The sequence below is a fragment of the Cupressus sempervirens genome, chromosome 10 (genome assembly GCF_028749045.1).
Source record: "Cupressus sempervirens isolate cs-2001-9-10 chromosome 10, ASM2874904v1, whole genome shotgun sequence".
Lineage (NCBI taxonomy): Eukaryota > Viridiplantae > Streptophyta > Pinopsida > Cupressales > Cupressaceae > Cupressus > Cupressus sempervirens.
The window spans coordinates 331,252,052-331,271,998 of record NC_143127.1 but is presented as its reverse complement, the minus strand read 5'-3'; the positions used below and the strand labels follow the sequence as shown (position 1 = coordinate 331,271,998).

Below are 19,947 nucleotides of genomic sequence, written 5' to 3'. Positions count from 1 at the left end.
GATCAAAAATTACAATTTTTTTCTGTTTGGTTGCCTTGGGCTCAATAACAACTTGCTCTTTACCCCTTGATTCCTCATCTTCTTCTTCTTAATTATCATATTTTTTGTCTTCACCTTCTTCCTCTATTATTTGAAGAGGTTCTTTGCCAAGTTTTCTTTCAAGATTTGTGATCATCTTTTTCCTTTTCCTATCCATCTTGGGCACTTTTGTTTGCATCACCATTCTAAGCTTGGCCAACTCATAGTTGCTGAAGGGATCAGCATCTTTGTTTATTTCTTCAAAGAAAAATGTAGTAACTACTGCAGTGATTTCATCCACATCTACTTCATATTGCATTGGTTTTAACCATGCAACCCTTGGTAACACTACCCATGCATATGTGAAATATTTATCTACCATGAAACAAACATCTTCATAGTAATCATCTACCATAGACTATGGGATCCTCATTCTATTCTTCATTTTTCTCTTAAATTCATCAAAATAATTATGTATTATGGTCTCAAAATTTTCACCCAATTGTTCAATGAAAACATTGATTTTCTCAGTGACCATTCTTGTCCCATGCCATACAACTATGCCTACTAGAGGAAATGAATTTTTCATTTAGAAAAATATAAAACTAGCAAAGATATGAACTTACACAAAGTGTTCTTGGCTTTCTAAATTGCTCCAAGATTTTTTGATGGTTGTAGTTGTAGCTCAACTAGGTCATAATTGTGATCTTTCTTTACAATTTTGTTACCTAGGTTGACTACAATTCATGAAACACTATTTAGTTGGCTTGACTTATATAGCTTGTGTGAGATTACACACATTGAAAACTTAATTAAAGGATCCTCAATTCCATCAATAGGCATTCCTCAACCATTCCATTTGGCCTTTATTTGATCCTCAATGACATTTTTCATTGCACATCTCATAGTCTTTTCTCTATCTAGGGTGGGATAACCAGTAACTCAGCGAATAATTTCTTAGTTTATCTCAATTGGTCCACCTCCCAACCACAATTTCATATCATGTACTCAACTCAGTATGATCTTTATCCATCCTACTTTGAATACTCTAGAAAATGCTGGGGAAAGAGTAAGCCCTTTTTTAACAATAATTTTGTTTTCATATTTCAATATTTTATTATCCAATAGCTTGTCATAAGCAACTCATATTTTATAATCTCCAATCTTTTCAACCTTTCACATGTAACATGATCAAACATTGTGAACCATCAAGATCTAGGTAGAATCAATGATAGGGCACCAAATGCAAATCTAGTCATTGCAATCTTAGGGTAGATCTTAAATTTGGGTGGAGGACATTGGTAGTTGCTCACAATCCATGCGTTACTTTCCTTCAACATCTATTTCCTAGATGCAAACAATGCCATTTTGAAACTAGGGTTTTGAAACTTAACTTCAACAATTTTGAAAACAACTAAACACTTCAAACCAACCTTACTTAGTTCTTCAAATTTTTTGATGGCATGTTGTGATTTTCTCATTCTTTCACTAAAATCACTTGGTAAAAAAAAACGAACTACAAAAAATTGATATATACCTTCAATCTATCAAATTAGGTTTACAATAAATCCAATTTACTAAAGTAGGGGCATTATAGATGTTTTGGCCTTCACGCATCATTGTGATTGCACTTCTTTCCTTCAAATAATTGGTCATCATATTACCTTGGTTTTTTATGAATTATCAACTCATATGACATTACTCAGTCGCTGTAGGCAATAAAATTGATGCTTGACATTGATTATGCATTGAATTCTTTTCCTTAATTCTTTTCTCAAATTTGTACTAGTGCATGTTTATTCATGCATATATGGACTTTCAATCACATTTCTTGTTAGGAACTAGTGTGTAATATATCATTCAAGTGTATAGTTCCAAACATACCATCTTTGCTTAGTTGGAAGTGGTGTGATCACTTGATCCATTAGATTGGGTGATCTCAACTTTGTTTGATCCATTACCTTCAGCTTCTACTTTCTTTTTCTAGGTTTGACTCATCTCCTTTTTTTTTTTTTTATAAGTTGACTTTGTCTTTTCCTTTGATGTGTTCATTGCTTGGTGCTAGTGCTTGGATTCTATAGTTCTTAATAGCATATCCAACCCTTGTGACAACTAAAGCAAACCAAGCTTCCATTTAACCACTTCTTTTAATTGCCTCTAAAATGTGTTCTAATGTAATTTTCTAGAATGTGACCATACTCTCCACAATAATGACAACTATACCATATGTTATAATCCCAATTGTAAGAGTTACCTTGCTTAGGTGCACATGCGTGCTTCTTAGATGTCTAGTTGAATTTTTCTTTTGATCTTCCTTCTTGAGTTCTATGTCCATATTTCTAACAAATGTATTAATATGCTTCAAATCTAGGTGCACTAGGTGTATCACTTACCTTTGACCTACATTCATGTGCTTAGTGTCCTTTCTTCTTGCAAATAAAGAAATTACCCGTAAACTTAGGTTTAGGGTCTTGGTTACCATTCTTGCCTCTGTAAATGTTTGATGTGTGTCCTACTTTTCTACAATGATGACATGTAGGTTATCCTTAAGGTTTTGCATTTTTTTGCTCTTTACTCTTGGATGATTCACCTTCTTTAGTAGATGAAGAGAGATTGATATGTCCTAGACTAGAAGTATCACTAGATAACATTGGTGAACTTAGCAGTTCTTCAAAGTATCTTTTAACTTCACTAAGTTTATTCATTCTTTTAGAAGTTATTTCTCTGATCTTAACTCATTCCTTAGTGGGTTACTTTGTGATCTTAGATTTTTTTATCTCCACATTCTTTCTGTTTAGCTCCTGATTTACAAGTAACAATTGATTCATCATGTCCAACTAATTATTTGTAAGCTTCTACACATTAGATGACCTTTCTTCAAGTCTAATAGCCATCTGACTCTTGTCTTCTTCAATCACGACTTTGTCAAGGAATATTAAACCAAAGCATTTGAAGTGGGTTGAGTTTTTTAAAAGTTATACATTTGTTTTGAAATACAGGAGTGGGAAGTGTAATAGAGTTGCATATGCTTTTTGTAGAAGACAACTTTTGCTAACAAAAATGTAGATAGAGATCGTTCAGTTCAAGGAACTTAGTACTTTATATCCAAATGATGCTGATTTTTATGAAGCGTGCAAGGCTTGTATAGAACCTATTACACTTTACAGGACAAAGTGGTTGGATTTCATGATCTAGGATAGTATGTTATTCAAAGGAAGCCAGTTGTGCATTCCCAAAAGTTCAATGAGAGAGAATCTCATCAAGGAGAGGCATAGTGGAGTATTGGCCAGACATTTTGGCAGGGATAAAACCATAGCTTTGGTTGTTGAGAACTATTACTGGCCATAGTTGCAACAAGATGTGAAAATGTTTGTACAAAGTTGCAGAGTATGTTAGATGGAAAAAGGAGTGAAGCAGAATATAGGACTGTATCAACCATTACCTATACCAGAGAAGCCATTAGAGATGTCAACATGGATTTTGTTCTTGGATTACCAAGGGCACATCAAGGGCATGACTCTATTTTTGTGGTGGTTGAAAGGTTTTCAAATATGACACACTTTATTCCTTGTAAGAAGACTAGTGATGTTGTTCATGTGGCAGAGTTATTTTTTAGAGAAGTGGTGAGACTACATGGTTTGCTAAAGAGTATAGTTATAGATCGAGATACCAAATTTGTTGGGTATTTCTGGCATACATTATGGAAGAAGTTAAAGATAAATTTGAAGTTCAGCTCATCACATCATCCACAGATTGATGGACAAATAGAAGTTGTGAATAATAGTTTGAGAAACTTGGTAAGATGTTTGGTTGGAGACAAGATAAAAGGATGGGATATGATTTTACCACAGGTAAAATTTGCATATAATAATTCTGTCAAAAAGAGTACTTGTAAATCACCAATCTAGATTGTATATGAGAATAGTCCCATAAATGCTTCTAAATTGAGGTAGTTGGATAAAGGAGAGAAAATTAGTGCTGGAGCAGATGAATTTCTTGAACATTTGAAGAACATCCATGAGGAGGCAAGGAAACACATCATAAAGATGAATACACAATACAAGCCTAAGAAAGATAAGAAAAAGAGGTATAAGGAATTTCATATTAGAGATGAAGTCATGGTTCATTTGAGAAAGGAGCATTTTCCAATGGAGTATTCTAGCAACTAGTTTGGCTACAAAGTAGATTGAGGAGATACTGGATAGTCATGTTGGCAAAAGTAAAATGAACAAAACTTATGAGGAATACTTGGTCAAGTGGAAAGGGAGACTAGTAAAGGATTCATCATGGCTAGCAAGGGAGGATGTTCACCATCTTGGTTTTCCTCTAAACACCTAAGACATGACAAAGTCACTTCTCAAATTACCCTAGGTGCCAGATGTAGGAGCATCCTGCGTATAAGAGAAATCTTGCATCACCCAAAAATATTTTATTTTCAATATTTTCCATTTTAATAAACACTAGTAGACAAGGGGTTGCTATTCCTGGGAGCTTGCTATTTTTAGTAAGTTTGTCATATTAGCTAAAAATGTTCTCATTTTCTACAAGAAGGTTCATTTTAGAGTTGTAAGTCTACCATAAAAATCTCATTGCTTAAGCATAAGTATCAGAGAAGTTATTGTCGATTTTCGGTGAATTTTTTTTTAGAAAAATCTTTAGGCTTACCATTGGAGGCCTTAGAGTATCCAGATGAGATTTGAAAATTTGGTAGAAGGGCACTTACATGGTTCAAAGCCTGTAGATTAGGAGCTGATCTTTCTGAAAAGTGGTTATAATAGGCAATCAGAGCAACGGTTCATGAGTTATGACATGTCAAAGTTGGGTTACCTAAAATATCTAAAATAATTGTCAAAGATGTATTTGGCTGACTCTATATGTATTATTAGGGTCTGTCAGCTCTAGACATTAAGTTTCAATGTGTAGAACCTCCTCAGGTGGCATAAAATTGCCTATTTAAGAAAGGCTTGAACATTGTGTAGAACAACTCTGGGTGTAGTTCACAACATTGCCTTGCAGATTGCTGTAATGAAGGCACTCATGTGGGCTAACATATTGTACTTGTGAGTTCTATAATTCTACATTTGCGACACAAATAAGAAATCTATATTTTGTTCTCACATTTGCTATTGTTTCTTTGTTTCTCTTGTGTGTTTATGGTATTAAGGGAAGCATCCTTCATCATCATGAGTATGAGGTAGGTTGATACTCCTACTAAAGTGGGTGCTAAATGTACTATCTTAAAATGGAAGAACCTATCATTTAAGATCTTTTACCTTCTACAATTCAGTGATTTTATGGAGCATGGATTTATTTGTGCTTAATCTTTTCTCTCACACATTGTTATCTCTTTTGCAATTACACCTATGTACTTTTGGAGAGCTCAAGGTTACTCCTTCTTAGGATAACCCTAGAATAGGTTAGCCTAGTAAACCTATACTAGTAGAGGTCAGCCGAGTCAATTTGCATCCTAGGTAGTTTTGGTTCTCGAACTAGTTTTATACTGCGGAGTTAATTTACAAAATTCATTGGCTTTGTAGGCTTGCTTTGTTTCCAATACTAAAAAATAGTATATAAGGAAGCTTGTTCATCAAATTTTCTCATGAAAAATACATCTATACACACATGTAGGAATTTAAAACTATAATATTTAAGGCATTGATCAAGTTTTAACGAAATTTGCTAAGCATTCAAGGTGTTCTCAAGATTTAAAGTTCCTTTTTGAGCATTTCCTCTTCAAGATCTTGCATTTTGTTGGTCATCAAGAGAGGAGATCTACATTCTGGCTTTCATCATCTTCTTCTTTTGTGCACATCTATATCCATGGCTTCATGATTTGGTATTGGTTAGATCAACTGCATTTGTGGAGATTTTCTACATCCTTCTTTCTAGATTTGACATCAACTTTATTATAGCATTGCGCAATCTTTATTAACAAGAGATTTATCAAGTAAGGTGAATATTTAAATTTGTCTTACTTCCTTGCATGGTTTTTTATACAATGTCTTTCAAGGATAATTCCTATATGGGAGCTTGACAAAGGAAAGGCAGTCCCCCCTCCTCCCTCCAAAAAAACAAAAAAATAATTATTTTTTCTTGTGTGATGGAACATGGTGTCAAAATTACAAAATAAAATTTGGAATCTATCAATAGCAAACATAAGGAAAAAATTGGTTTGAGTTGGTTTCTATGCTCTAGGAATATGTTTTCCATCTCATAAACCTACTGATATATGTCATCCAAATTGAGCTATACCTAGAGATCTAAGATTATTGAGGTTTCTTAGGTTTTCAATTTTGATCACATATGCATATTATTTTTTCTATAACACTTGTAGATATGTAGTTCATAGTTAAAATGGCCTTCCCTTTGCATATTTTGATGTCATATTTTCACCCTTTGTTTTTGATTGAAGAGCATCACGTTGGAATACTTTAGAATAACTAAGGAGGGGGGGGGTGGGGGGTGAATAAATTATCCAAGATCCAAATATACAAATAAAACTTTTCATTACTTCAACTTATCCTTATGCATGCATTGACCATTCAATATCTTAAACATATGCATATTACAGTCCTATGCCAAAATAACTCTGCAGACATGTAAACATGCAAAACTATAAAATCAATCAAACATTTTTACACATGGATTTTACGTGGCAATCCAATTTGAGAAAAATCACGAGTGACATGCTAGCAATTTTCACTCTCCTAAAGTGGGCTCTGTGAAGAGCCAACCCTGTTAATGGTTATAATGCACACTGTTAAATATGACCTAGTTAAAGGATATCAATCACCCTATTAGGAGTGAGTCTTTTTAAAGAAATTTAAAACATTCGATTAGAATTTCATCTTGTTAAAGGATTTACTAACGACTGTTAGGTCAACCTAAATCCAAAGGATTTATCTAGACTGATATAATTACTAGAGAGTAACAACATGACTTGATCTGATAACAATAACAACTCACTTGTAGATTACAAATCTCACATTTAGTCCTCCATTTTGCTTGACATTCATCCTATTTGTCTCTAACAACTTGTTCACCCTTCAAGCATTCATCTCCTTAAGCCTTCTTTCTTTCATCACAAATAGAGCATTTAGGTCCTTTTCCACTTAACCACAATTGTCATATCTAGGGTTAGGTAAGATTCAATGAATCTCCACTTTTCCATTTTGGCCCTTCTAGAAACTTCCTCTACAATCCTCTTTGAAATTGCCTCAAAATAGTTTATCTTCAATTTTGTGCCACCAACTTATCATAGTAATCTTCCACATGCTTCACACAATTCAAGAAATCAACTTTGTTGGCTTAGATTCATTAAATGTTTAATTTAACACATTTTACTAGCACTAATTAATAATAATTTGTTTGCTTGGCCAACACTGTGTTTTGATGCTCGGCCAACACTAGGTTTCTCAGTATCCACTAGGTCCTTACTAGTGCTCAACACATACTAACTCTCTTCTCTCGACACCAACTAGATTTCTCTTGCTTGGCTCATACTAACTTTCTTCACTCGATACATACTAAACTTACTTCACTCGGCTTCCATGATTTTTTGCTCAGCTTGCACTAACTTTGCTCGGCATGTACTATTTTCTCGGTTGGGCCTGGTAGACACTTTTCTTTTCTTAGCCTCCTTCAAGTCTTTTCTCAAGTATCCTTTCATTATAGCCTTAAGTAGATAAACAATACACTATATCATCAATGTCTTGCTTGGTATTAGTTTTCCTTTTATACACCAAATAACTCAACCTTCCTTTAAGTTCTCTTGTTATCCTTTCTTTTCAAATCCTCTTCATCAATCAAACAAATGATAGAATTTAGACCAAAGTAAACAATTATCTCACCAAAAAGTAGTAGGTTTGACATCGGTGACAAAATAATGATTGTTCTATGATAGGTTTAATCAATCTTCTTCAGTTCAATGATCTCCTTGCAACACATTCTGGGTTGCCTTGTAATCCTACCTATTTTTTTTCATTTCACCACCCACTTTCAAGTTCAAGTTATTGTAGATTTCTTGTGTTGGCCGAGTTGTCTAGTATTGCACAAGTGTTCCTTCATGTGCTAAGTGAACTTGATATTTGATGATGTTCGATTCCTTCTTTGATTGAGTTTTTCTATGATTGGATCTTAGTTCGATCCACCTTATGCATTTAATTTGGATTGTAAATTTAATGTTAGGATCCTTTATTGGGATGTGTGCAGTCCATTTTAAAGTCCACCTTTCTATTATGTAATGATCTAGAATTTTTTTATAAGTCATTTTGGCAAGTATAAATAGGGGTATTTAGGTTTAAATTAGGCAGGACAAAGTTTTTTAGAGAAGATGTTTCTAGAGTAGTGAATTTAATGCTAGATCCTGGATTTTTAAGTTGTATTTTGTATTTGGCTATAACCCATAAAGGCCTCACTGTTAGGAATAATAGCCACCAATATAATTGAGAGAGGTGGGGTGGGGTGAGTTAGTTATATGGAAATTAAAACATTTATCCTCTTAAACAATCTTAACCAATCAATGAATATAAGCAACAACCATAAAGGGATGCTCATAGATAATTACACTAGATATGTTGACTAGGGAAACCCTTGATTAGAGGGAAAACCCTGGTGGGAATGATGCCCATAAAATGATGTATTAATATGAATATTCCTTGTTAGAGGATGGACCTCTAAGGAGTCTTACAATATTTAGTACAAAGAGTCCCTGTTAGGAGACTTTGAATCCCTGTTAGGAGATTCCAACCCTATTAGGAGTTGTGCTAATCCTATTAGGAGTTGTGGAAGGTAGCTGAACCCACCGTCCAAATAGCTTTAGGATTAGATCAATGAACCTAATATCGAATTGACCTCGGTATTATTACTTTTAGAATAATAGATGTATAACAAGTTTCCACCTTTTCCTCTTTCCAGTACATTGAACTCCTTCACCTTCAGATCATGCAATCAAATCTAGGACTTTTAACTTAGTAACAAAAACCATTAAAGTCACTTACAAGCATAGGTAGATTACTCTACTTTTGTATCACTTTGCTACTTAGTAATTCACAACTCTTCTCTACTCATCTATATGTAAAATAAGGAAAACATCTTTCCTTTATACCATGTTTAATAATAAATTCTTGAGTTAGCTTTCCACACATTAATTAAATGAAATACTCATTTAATTAATTTTTGTCAGCTTGTAGTTATACACAAACTTTCACATGTGCAACTTCTATACATGCACACTCACTGATGTCATCAATGATCAGTATAATATCTCAAGTTGACTATGCAACCCTTCACTACAATTGTAATGAACTATGGAAATCATACAATAGGAACTACTTTCCTAATACTGCATTTCCATATGGTTCTCTGTAGATCAACCATATCTTACGTACACTATTGATTCAGGTTTTGCACACTTACCCTTTTCACAAATACACAATGTAGTATGAACTGGTAACTGCACATCATTAGACAAGTAATATAATGTTCTCAATACAAAAATCACAATCTACTGCTCTGCCAGTCTATTACAAACTTATTACTATGTTGTCATCAATGACAAACATAGTTATAAATACATCATATCAATGTTCTTCAATGCTCACCCATAGCATCAACATTCATGCTAACACTCATAACTGGACATGTATGCTGATAATTGGATGAATCAATAAAAAGGTTTACTGATCTCTCTCTCCTTGGAGTTGTTCTCTGTGTTGTTTGCTTTCATTGTGTTACCTAGTAAGGTGGTTGGATAGTTAAGTGTGCCTCTAGCCCTAGCTATATAGATCCCTCCTTGAATCAGGTTGCATCGAAGCTTGATGTTCTTCCTTGTGGAGATTGGAATGTGAAAAACACCAAGTTGAATTTGGTTAAGGGTAACAGATCTTTAGATTTGACCTATAGCTTTCAAAGGGTTGCAATATTGCATGAACTTGTTCATAAAGATGGTTTGCGGCAGAGGAAATGTTGATACTGCTATTATGGACATGTTGATCTAATTGCAACCAAGTTAGATGCTATGGAGATAACCCTGAGGAGAGGAGCGCATGTGGATAATGTGAGTGATGATGAAGAAATGACATCAAACTCTAATCCAAAACTTGAGGAAGGTTAGGATGAGGAAGGATTGTTGAGAGTATTATCTAGGGAACATTCAAAGCTTGCTATGGAAGTTGTTCCTTATGATGGAAAATTGGACACTTATGTTGTGTTGGATTGGATCTCTGTTATGGAGATGTCTTTTGAGTTTGAAGGTACTCTTGATAATAGCAAGCTAAAGATTGCAGCCATTAGGTTGAAAGGTCATGCCTCACTATAGTTGGAGCATTTGCAAACCGATAGACAGAGAAGAGAAAAAGAGAAGATAAAGAATTGGTTGAAAATGATGAATAAATTAAAGATGTTCCTTCCTATTGATTACCAATTTAGCTTGTTGAGAAAGATGCAAAATTTGAGACAAAAAGACATGAATTTAAAAGAGTATATTGATGAGGAATTCTATAAACTAGACATCAGATCTAGACATGTGGATGACAAGGTTGAGGACATTGCAAGGTATTCAAATGGATTGAGATCTAGGATTCAAGATGACATAAGTTATTTAAAATTGGAAAGTGTGGAATAAGAAGATTAATATGCCTTGAAAATGGAACAGATCTTGATAAAGAAGCATGAACAAAGAGTTAGATGTGGTAGATTCTAGAGAAGGTAGAGGTAGATCTTATGGAGAAAGTGACAAATCTAATAATTCTATGCAACATAAGGATAAGTTTTAGTTGAAAAGTGATGACAAAGGAAAGACTAAATCAAATGGTGGTAATTCTTACTGAGGAGGTACTAGTTCTTACTGAGGAAGAGGTAATTCTTATTCTAGAGGAGGTTTTCATGGTAATTATATTAGATGTGGCAAAGAAGGACATTGATCCTTTCAATATAGATGTGGCACTAGAAGTTTAACAAATTTGGCATCTGAAGAGCTGGTTACAAAGTTGTAGTTGCTGAGGCTGAAGCATCCTACACCCTATCATGTTTCATGGATCAAGGATGAGGATAAGATTTATGAAATCAAAGATTGGATATTACTCTAACGATGTTCTATGTGATATTACGCCTCTGGATTGTTGTCATATTTTGTTGGGTAGACCTTGGGAATATGATAAACATGTTGTGTATAATATAAGATTGAATCAATATACTATTTGGATGAATGGAGTTATGGATACATTGATGCCTTTGATTGAGTCTCCCAATGAGATAAACTATAGTATTGTTAGAGCTTGATTGGTTAATTGAAAGCAATTTGAGAAGGAAATGAAAAAGAACCAAGTCTATTTTGTTATAATTCATAAAGGGCCAAGTTGTGCTAGTAATGGTCAGGTGATAGAGCATAGTAATGGCTTAGAAACTAATAGAGGCTGAGTGACAACATAAGAAGACAGTATAAGCCAAGTGCCAATAGAAAGTGAAAGCTTGTTGAATGAGTGAAAAAAAGATTGTTGTAGAGGGTATAAGTCATTATATGCATTTGATTGCTGGAGCTAGTTTTCTGAATAAAGCACCATATAGGTTGACATCGACAGAGAATGAAGAACTCAATAGACAAGTGCAAGAGTTGTTGCAAAAATGTTTGATCAAAGAAATTTTGAGTCCATGTGTTTTACTTGCTATATTAGCACCTAAGAATAATGGAGATTGGAGAATGTGTGTTGATTCCTCCATAGCTCCCCCAAATTGGTAGAACTCCTCTATCAATGAACATACTGATGTGGCTCCAATATGAAAGAAACAAAGGTAGTGGACAAGGAGGGTGAAATCCCTAAAAGCAAGGTAAATTTGGAAGTCTTAGTTGATGCTTAAAGGATAATGCATGAGAATCTACAATGAAATCTCCAATAGAGGTGGGATAATTGGTATGCTAAATCTATCATCTGAGAGAAGATGTGTGTTATCTGATATATCCCTAACAACTATAGTAGGTGGCTTGATGAGTAGAGCTTTAATAATAGGTAATGTTGAAGAGTAATCTTGTGCAATGGATGGACTCTAAATAGGAGGTGGAGGTGTAGAAGTTACAACAATGGTCTTAGGAATAACACATAACTTCAAGTGATCCAACTTCACCTCAGTAGTCTCTCGTAAAGGAGAGCAAGTCTCTGATCGTGGAGATGGTGGACCAAAATGAGAGGAGTAGTATATGTGGGAAGAATGATCAAAAATCCCTCTAGCAACAATATTTCATGTCTCACTAACTCTAATATGCACCAAATCTTGTGCAAACTGAACTATCTTCCCTGTCCCAGTATGTGTAATCTGATAAATAGAGAGAAGGTTAGAGGACAAAGATGGAACACAAATTACATCATGAAATGTACCATCATCAATGATAATATAACCTTTCCCACATACAACCATAACAATGTTGTTCCCCATCAAAATGTGTGGAGTAGGAGAAGCCTCAAACGAGGAGAACAAATATTGATAAGATGCCATATGGTGTGAAGAACCTAAATCCAACAATCATCTAGAAGAGTGTGAAGTAGTAATTGCACATAGTGCATGACCCTTTCCTATATCTTTCCCATCTAATTGAAATGATATTGATGAAGAAGATTTGTGAGAAGTAGCAGGAATAATAATGTTTCTCTTTTGAAGGAAAGTTGTCAAATTTGAAACCTATTTGGCATCGCCATCTAACTTCTTCTCATAGCAATGTAACTCATCATGATTGGGCTTATTACAATAAGAAAACTTCGGTCTTTCTAGCTTTGATTTATGTCCCTTAGGAGGTGGGCTTGATGGTAGAAGCAAAAATCTAAAAGTTTCCATGAAGCTTAGAAAGAATCATGTAAATGCACTCGGTGTCAATCTTGGTTTTCGCACAACCTTGCATTAAGATCTCTTTTGTTTTAACTTCATCAAAAAGTCCTCAATGGAAGGAAAATAATCTTGTACAAGAGAGGTAAGTTTTGCCTCAATCTAAAGTGCCCTGAACTCATTTATAGTACCAAAAGAGCCATCAAGCTTGGTCTACATAGCTAGAGGGGTATTGCACCCATCAAGATGAAACTATAGACTACCAAATACTTGTAAAGAAATCAACCCCATTGCCTCATCCATCTTGTTCTTGTATTACATGACCTCAAATGGCCTCAGTAATATTGGCTAGATTGCATCTAAACAGGACAACAACACTTTTGATCAGAGAAGTCATGTCATTAGGGTTTTCCATGTGTGATAGTTATGAGGGGTCAGAAGTTCTAGACAAGAAGAGGTCTCATCCATTATTTTAGAAGGTGTTGGAATTTTTTTGAAAACATTCTGGTTTACTAATGTAAATAACATAAATAATAATAGAAAACACCCTTCACAATACAAAAAGTTGAAGCCCAATTGCTAGAAGGAATGCGTAAATAAAATGAGAGAAGATCAGTTTGAGAATCACATGCACCTTTAAGAAATACTGATGAAAATAACACAAAATTTAGATAGGGCTCAAGAAGAGCTTTTTGATGCTTCTTTTAGATCAAAAAATAGAACTAAAATGAGCAAGTTATGTCCACTAGAATGCAAGAAGAATCATCTGACTTCATTGGAAAAAATAGGTAACCAAACAAAACCAAATACCAAAATATCCTCCATTAATGCATGCGTCTCAAAATCAAATTTGCAATGATATTTTGTTGATGGGTGCATGGATGTCAAATTAAACATTTTTTGAATGATGTCACGCTCTACATTTGCAAGTACCCTCCTGCACCATCAATACTTTTCTAAGTACATATGCTCTTGAGTTTGTCTTCAAAAAAAGGTTTATAAAGTTTTTTAATACTTTATTAAAGTTTAATATAGACAACATTTTTTTTCAAAAAAACCCATTATTTTTTTTTGAAAATATCACCTCAGGAAGTGTGCACAAGGTCATACAACCCTGTTGGGCAAATATTTTTTTCCACATAATACAACATTGGCCAAACAAGATGTGCTTTATATGAAAATGGGGGTTTTGACGTCTTTTGAATCCAACTGTAGTATCCATTTGGGCTCAAAGTGCATCCAATTTTAAAGACCCCATATTTTCATAGAAAACAACAAAAAATCACAAGATTTGTGTAAAAAAAATTGTGTACATTCTGTACTCCAAACAAGAATAGGTAGCTAGAAGCAAAGCTCTGATATCATGTAGGATTTGATAATGAACAAATCCATAGATCCTTGGATATCTTGCATGCAAATAACCTATTATGAGGAAGTAAGAAACACAAAGAGAGAAGGGTTTGCTCAATAAACAAGAAGATTACATTTACTTGTGCAAAAGAAAATGAATAATTTACAACCGATCAATCTTGGTGAAGGAGATAGAAAACCTAAAAGGGAAACCCTAAGAGGTAAATGACATTAAATAATTACTAATTAATTATTAAATGGAAAAGCAAGTGCATAAAGGGAATCTTAAGAAGGGGTTAAAGGTAATTTAATGAACGAAATTAAATTAACCTTTTACTCTAACAATAGTTTGGACTAGTGTGTAACCTATCCACATCTTTAGCTATCATCTCTTTCTTCTATCTTAGTGCTTTCCAAATCCATGGAAAATAATATTGGAACACATATTCCATCAAAGAAAGATCATATAGGAAGTTTCCTTAAATACTTTGAAGCATATTCTTTAATGCAATTTATTTTTCCTCATGATAATAAAACTACATTATAAAAATCCTTAACACATGGGTAAATCAAAATTTCCCCATCAACAAGTTTTTATTTTAGAAACACTAGTAGAAATTGCATCATTTTGGCCAAATCTATATAAATTGACATATTACGGTACGATCCTACACAAATCCTATAAAGTTGTGAACAAATTATGCAAGCATACTGCAATGGTTAGAGATGATGGGAAGACAGAAGGTGAGCGCACCATGTAGCAGAATCACCAGAGTTGGGGAGACTAGTTCAATTGAGGAGCCATTCTATCCCATTGCAACTATGGATACCAAAACTTAGTGCCTTTTTAAAAATCATGTTAACTATTTCTGATGTAGGCATATTTTCTATCACATTAGAAGGGATAGTTTTAGTCTAAATGATGTAAAATTCAGCATGGTACATGGACACCAAGGACCTTTGGATAGTAAAAGTAGAAAACCCTTGGCAAAGTAAGTTGTGATATCCTAATTCAGCATCTTCTTGAGGAATTCACACAATACAAGCCCTATTGAAGCTTCTATGAATTTTAAAATGAGTGAGGAATGCGAGCATCTATGACATTAAGAAGAACTAACTATGTGGTTAGTGAAGAGCTCATGAAAGTGAACTAAGCAGAGAAATTGTGAACCATTTTTAATAAAGCAATAAATTATTTATCTTTTAAAAAATTCTATATTATTTATGTGAAACATGCTAATTTAACTTATAATAAAATACAATAAAATGATACCTTTTTTGATCGAATCCTATGTAGCCCAAGTTCCAACTTTTGTTCTAATACTTGCAACTCTTTTATGGTTAGCTCTTGAAGGTCCTCTCCATCCATATGCCTATGAAAAACAATAGACAAGTCCTTTGTTAAAAGAACCAATTACTTAAAATAAATAATAATAACTTCACAATTCCAAATAACATTGATTTATATGGTTTACCTCAAAATATGGTTGACGCTTTCCATTTCTTATCTTATCCTTCCAAAATCTTGATCATCAAACTACAAGTACCTTGAAAAAGATTAGTAAAATAAACAATACTAGTATACCTTTAAGCTTTGCAAAATGTTACATCCTCAATTATACGAAATATCAATTATAAATATATTTAAATTAAATAAAATGAATAAAAATCAAATTATTAGTAAAATATAATATTTAAATTTATGCTATTAATAGAATATGATGATAATTTTGTTTGAAAAGTAATCGACCAAAGCTTAGGTTAATTATTATTCATTATTATTGTTAGAATTAATTATTATTATGTGTTAATCATAGACTTGAACCAAAGACCTCCTTGATGAGAGACTCATAGTTTACCATTGCGTAGTAGGCCTTTGCCTTTTTTTAGAAAAATATTCAATTTGAAAATGATTATAGAATATTATTTTTGATACAAGTTATTATAATGAGTTCAGTGTATACTTTTCTTGCATCATTTATTCTAATTATTCTAAACTATAAAATTAGATGAATAAAAAACTAAAAGATAGAATTTGTATATTTAAAACCTTCATTTTTTCTTGAATGATGCATTTACTTTCAATTATTTTGTTTGAAAATTATTGAAATGGTTGCTTGTATAATAATTGGCACATAAATACATCTCAATATCGTAGTATGTTTACATTCACTTACTTTTGTATAAAAATACTCCCAAGTATAGATCTTCCCAATATATGTCCACCTTAGACATTACTAAGTTTTTAGCAGTGTTCCTTACATATAATTGTAAGTTGTAGCATTTGCAACTTTACTCTAATTAGCATATGTGTCCTTTCTCATGTCTAAAGGAAGAATATGGGTTATTATGTAAATGTCACTATTTTGTAACATGCGATATATTTTATTGATAGTCGATTGTGTTGACGAAGCGTGTTATTTATCATTGTAAAAAGTAATATCTCTATTGTAACTTGTGAGAACATTATTATGTTATTTTTAATAATGCTTATGAAAGCATGTATGCCTCAACATGGAGCTATGTAATTAAATGTACATTGGGAAAGCTCTAATAGGTCAACCTAATTAATTATTTGTAAGAGGTATAATGAAAAGTTGTTTTCCTTAGTTGGGTATTCCATATATGAGATCAATTGATGTGGATGAATATTATGGATAATTAGAGCATACTAATATTAATATTGGATGATTAAGGGGAGCTTCAAAGGAACTATTTTGGCAAGTAAAGGAATTTATGGGAAGGTAATGAATTTATAATGAAAGAAAAGTTGTGAAATTGGAAAGCTAAGTTTAAAAGGGGAATAATGTAAGAATATGGAATTGTTAGAGCATATGTACAATGAATTACAAGAATTATGACAGGGATAAAAAGTTCAAGTTGTTCACAAGATTCTTTGATCCTTAATACCAACTTACGAGAACAAGGTTAATTCAATTGAACTAACTTATTCCTCTTATTAAAGGTTTTAATAGAGGGACATTGATTGGTAAAATAAAATATTTTTAAATGAGAATATTGAAAGATTCTTTTCTTAGGGTTGAGACTGATTTTAGAGCTAGTGCATATAAAGATAAAAGAGTACTAACCAAGAGTACAAGTAAAAGCATAAGACATATTGGAGAATATGTAAGTGAATGAATAGAAATTAATGAAGAAGAATGAAAGATAAATGATCATGAAGCCTTAATTGTAAAAAGAGAGAAACGAGGTATATGAGTATTCAAGGGTAAGTTGCCTATATAGAAGTATTCAAGGGTAAGTTTTTCAAGAACTGAGATAGTACATATTTCCCCCACAGATCACTAAGATCTGTAGGGTCTATAATCACCCAAAAATGGCCATCTAGACTATGAGCCCCCTTTCTAACATTTTTTCTTAATTTATCCATCACTTATCTTTGATCAAATCATCATTTTATTAATTATTCGATTATAACCTATCATTTGATTGCCTTATCTTAATTCTTTTATTTAATTCAAAGAACTTGCCCCCTTTTAATTAAGTAAAAATCTCAAAAATCCCACTAATCCTAAGTATGAAAATGAAAAACATTATTCCCATTTTAAAAATAAAAGAAAAGCATTTTTGTCTCACATGATAGGCATACTTTTCAATGACACAGTCCAAGGCAGGAGAATCCCCAAAGGAGAAGTCCAAACCCTTTGCAAACAACCAAACAATAGAAGTACAAAAATAATGCAACAATAATGCAAGATCTAATACCAAATCAAAAATCTTTAGTCATAGATATAACTGATTACATGCAATATGCCTAACTATAAGGCCTTTCAGGTTAGGGCCAAATACCAACAACAATTTCAAAATTAGTTCTACAAGATCAAACAAGATCCACTTACAAACTTGATTCCAGCTAGTCCAGATACACAACTATATAAGAACACCAAGAAGAACCCACACTTGTAGCCTCAGGTCCTCAAAGAAATCCTCTAGTTTCTAAGTCATAACCCTAGCTCTTCAAAATTCTACACTTATCCCCTTCTCCAAGCTGGAATGATAACTTTTTAAAGACTCCACAAAAGCTCTTACTTATACCCAACTAAGCCAAAAGTTGGCCCAACTCATTACAAACTAAATTAAATCCCTTACATTAAATATAGGTCGAGTCACAAGTTAGCTACAACACTAAATTAGATACCTAGACATAAATTAAATGCCAAACGTTAGCTCACAGACAACTTGACATGAACATAACCAAAACCAATATTGGCACTTGACACATACAGGAACACTAAGCATCCACTAGAAAACAAGGCACCAAGAGGTTTACTCGGCACATGAAGGAACACTTGATCAACATAAGATTGCTATAGTAGCTCGACATCCACTAGGAGTTACAATAACTTGGCATCCACTAAGAGCTATAGTAACTCGGCATCCACTAGGAGCTATAGTAACTTGACATCCACTAAGAGCTATAGTAACTCGGCATCAACTAGAGCGATAGTAACTCAATATCCACTAGAGCTACAGTAACTTAGCATCCACTAAAGCTATAGTAACTCATCATGCACAAGATCTACAATAACTTGGCATATACTAAGTAGCTCGATAGCAACAAAAAATTGGAAACCACTGGCACTCGTCTCCAATATGCAAGATTGCAAGAAAGCCTAGGATGCCCTTGCATCAAAAACCCCAAGTTTGAAAAGATGTTCTAGTAACTAGAAGAACATCTTCTAGGATTCAACACATGAATCCCAAATTGGTTCTTCACATACATATCCACCAAATCTTCAACGTGTACACTATTTCCCTTGTTCTTCTTCTGCTTCTTCACATCCATCTGAGGTGTGCTACAAGTCTTCTTTCCATACTAATCTCCAACCTTCTCAAAATCTGCCAACTCAACTCAGCTGCCAATACCCAGGTTTCTCCTATCGAGCTCTTCATTCTGTAGAGGAATTAGGGAAAACTTTCTGCCACCTTTCTCAATAGTAAACACATTCTTGACACAATCATTCACAGTCTCACAATCATACTACCAAGGCCAACCAAGCAACATATGACAATTGTTGATGTCCACAATATCACACAACACTTGATCCTTATACTATCAATCTAGAAATAAACAAGATATTTCTCCCTCACTTCCAAAGCATATTCACCTTGCAACCAACACATTCTATAAGGATAAGGATGTCTCACTCTCTTCAAACCAAGTTTTTGAACCATCTCCTCAGTAACAAGGTTATCAGTACTACAACCATCCAAAATTGCCTTACAAACTTTACCACCAGACTTACGATGAGTCCTAAAAAAATTAGTCCTCTAACAAGGATCCAATGTCCTCTCACTAATTAGTACTCATCAAGCCAACAAAATTTCTCCTTGCTTAGGCTAACTATCTTGAACTACAACCTCATTCAAAATAGTAGCTGTCTTACCTATCAGACATTCAAAAGATCCATGGCCTTCTTTCCCACATCTAAAACAATTACCTCTGAACTCACCATTACCTGTCCTCCTTTCTTGATCAGTAGGTTTTGGTTCACTTTCAACACTTGGTTTAGCTTATGCCAAGCTATCCAACTTCTCCTTTCCTCTATCATTACCTTGGCTTTTTTTTTTCAACTTGTCCTTTGCCTTTAGGGCATACTAACAAGCATCCTTAACTAAAGAAGTATTCAACATACCAACCTCATCCTCAATATTGAATCTCAAACCATTAATGTACCAACCTAACTTTTCCTTTAACAATTCTCTATGACCTAACCAAATAGTCAACTTGTAGAACTCCTCGGT

General features: G+C 33.6%; 1 protein-coding gene across 1 annotated transcript in view; it reads right to left on the bottom strand.

Annotated features, from left to right (window-relative positions):
* LOC149533961 (MADS-box transcription factor 22-like) overlaps positions 1-19,947 on the bottom strand; it is a 265,667-nt gene that overhangs the window by 33,933 nt on the left and 211,787 nt on the right. The window contains exon 5 of the mRNA XM_089805939.1: positions 15,455-15,554. Coding sequence (XP_089662065.1) covers positions 15,455-15,554 — 100 coding nt within the window. The remainder of the gene's footprint in view (positions 1-15,454; positions 15,555-19,947) is intronic.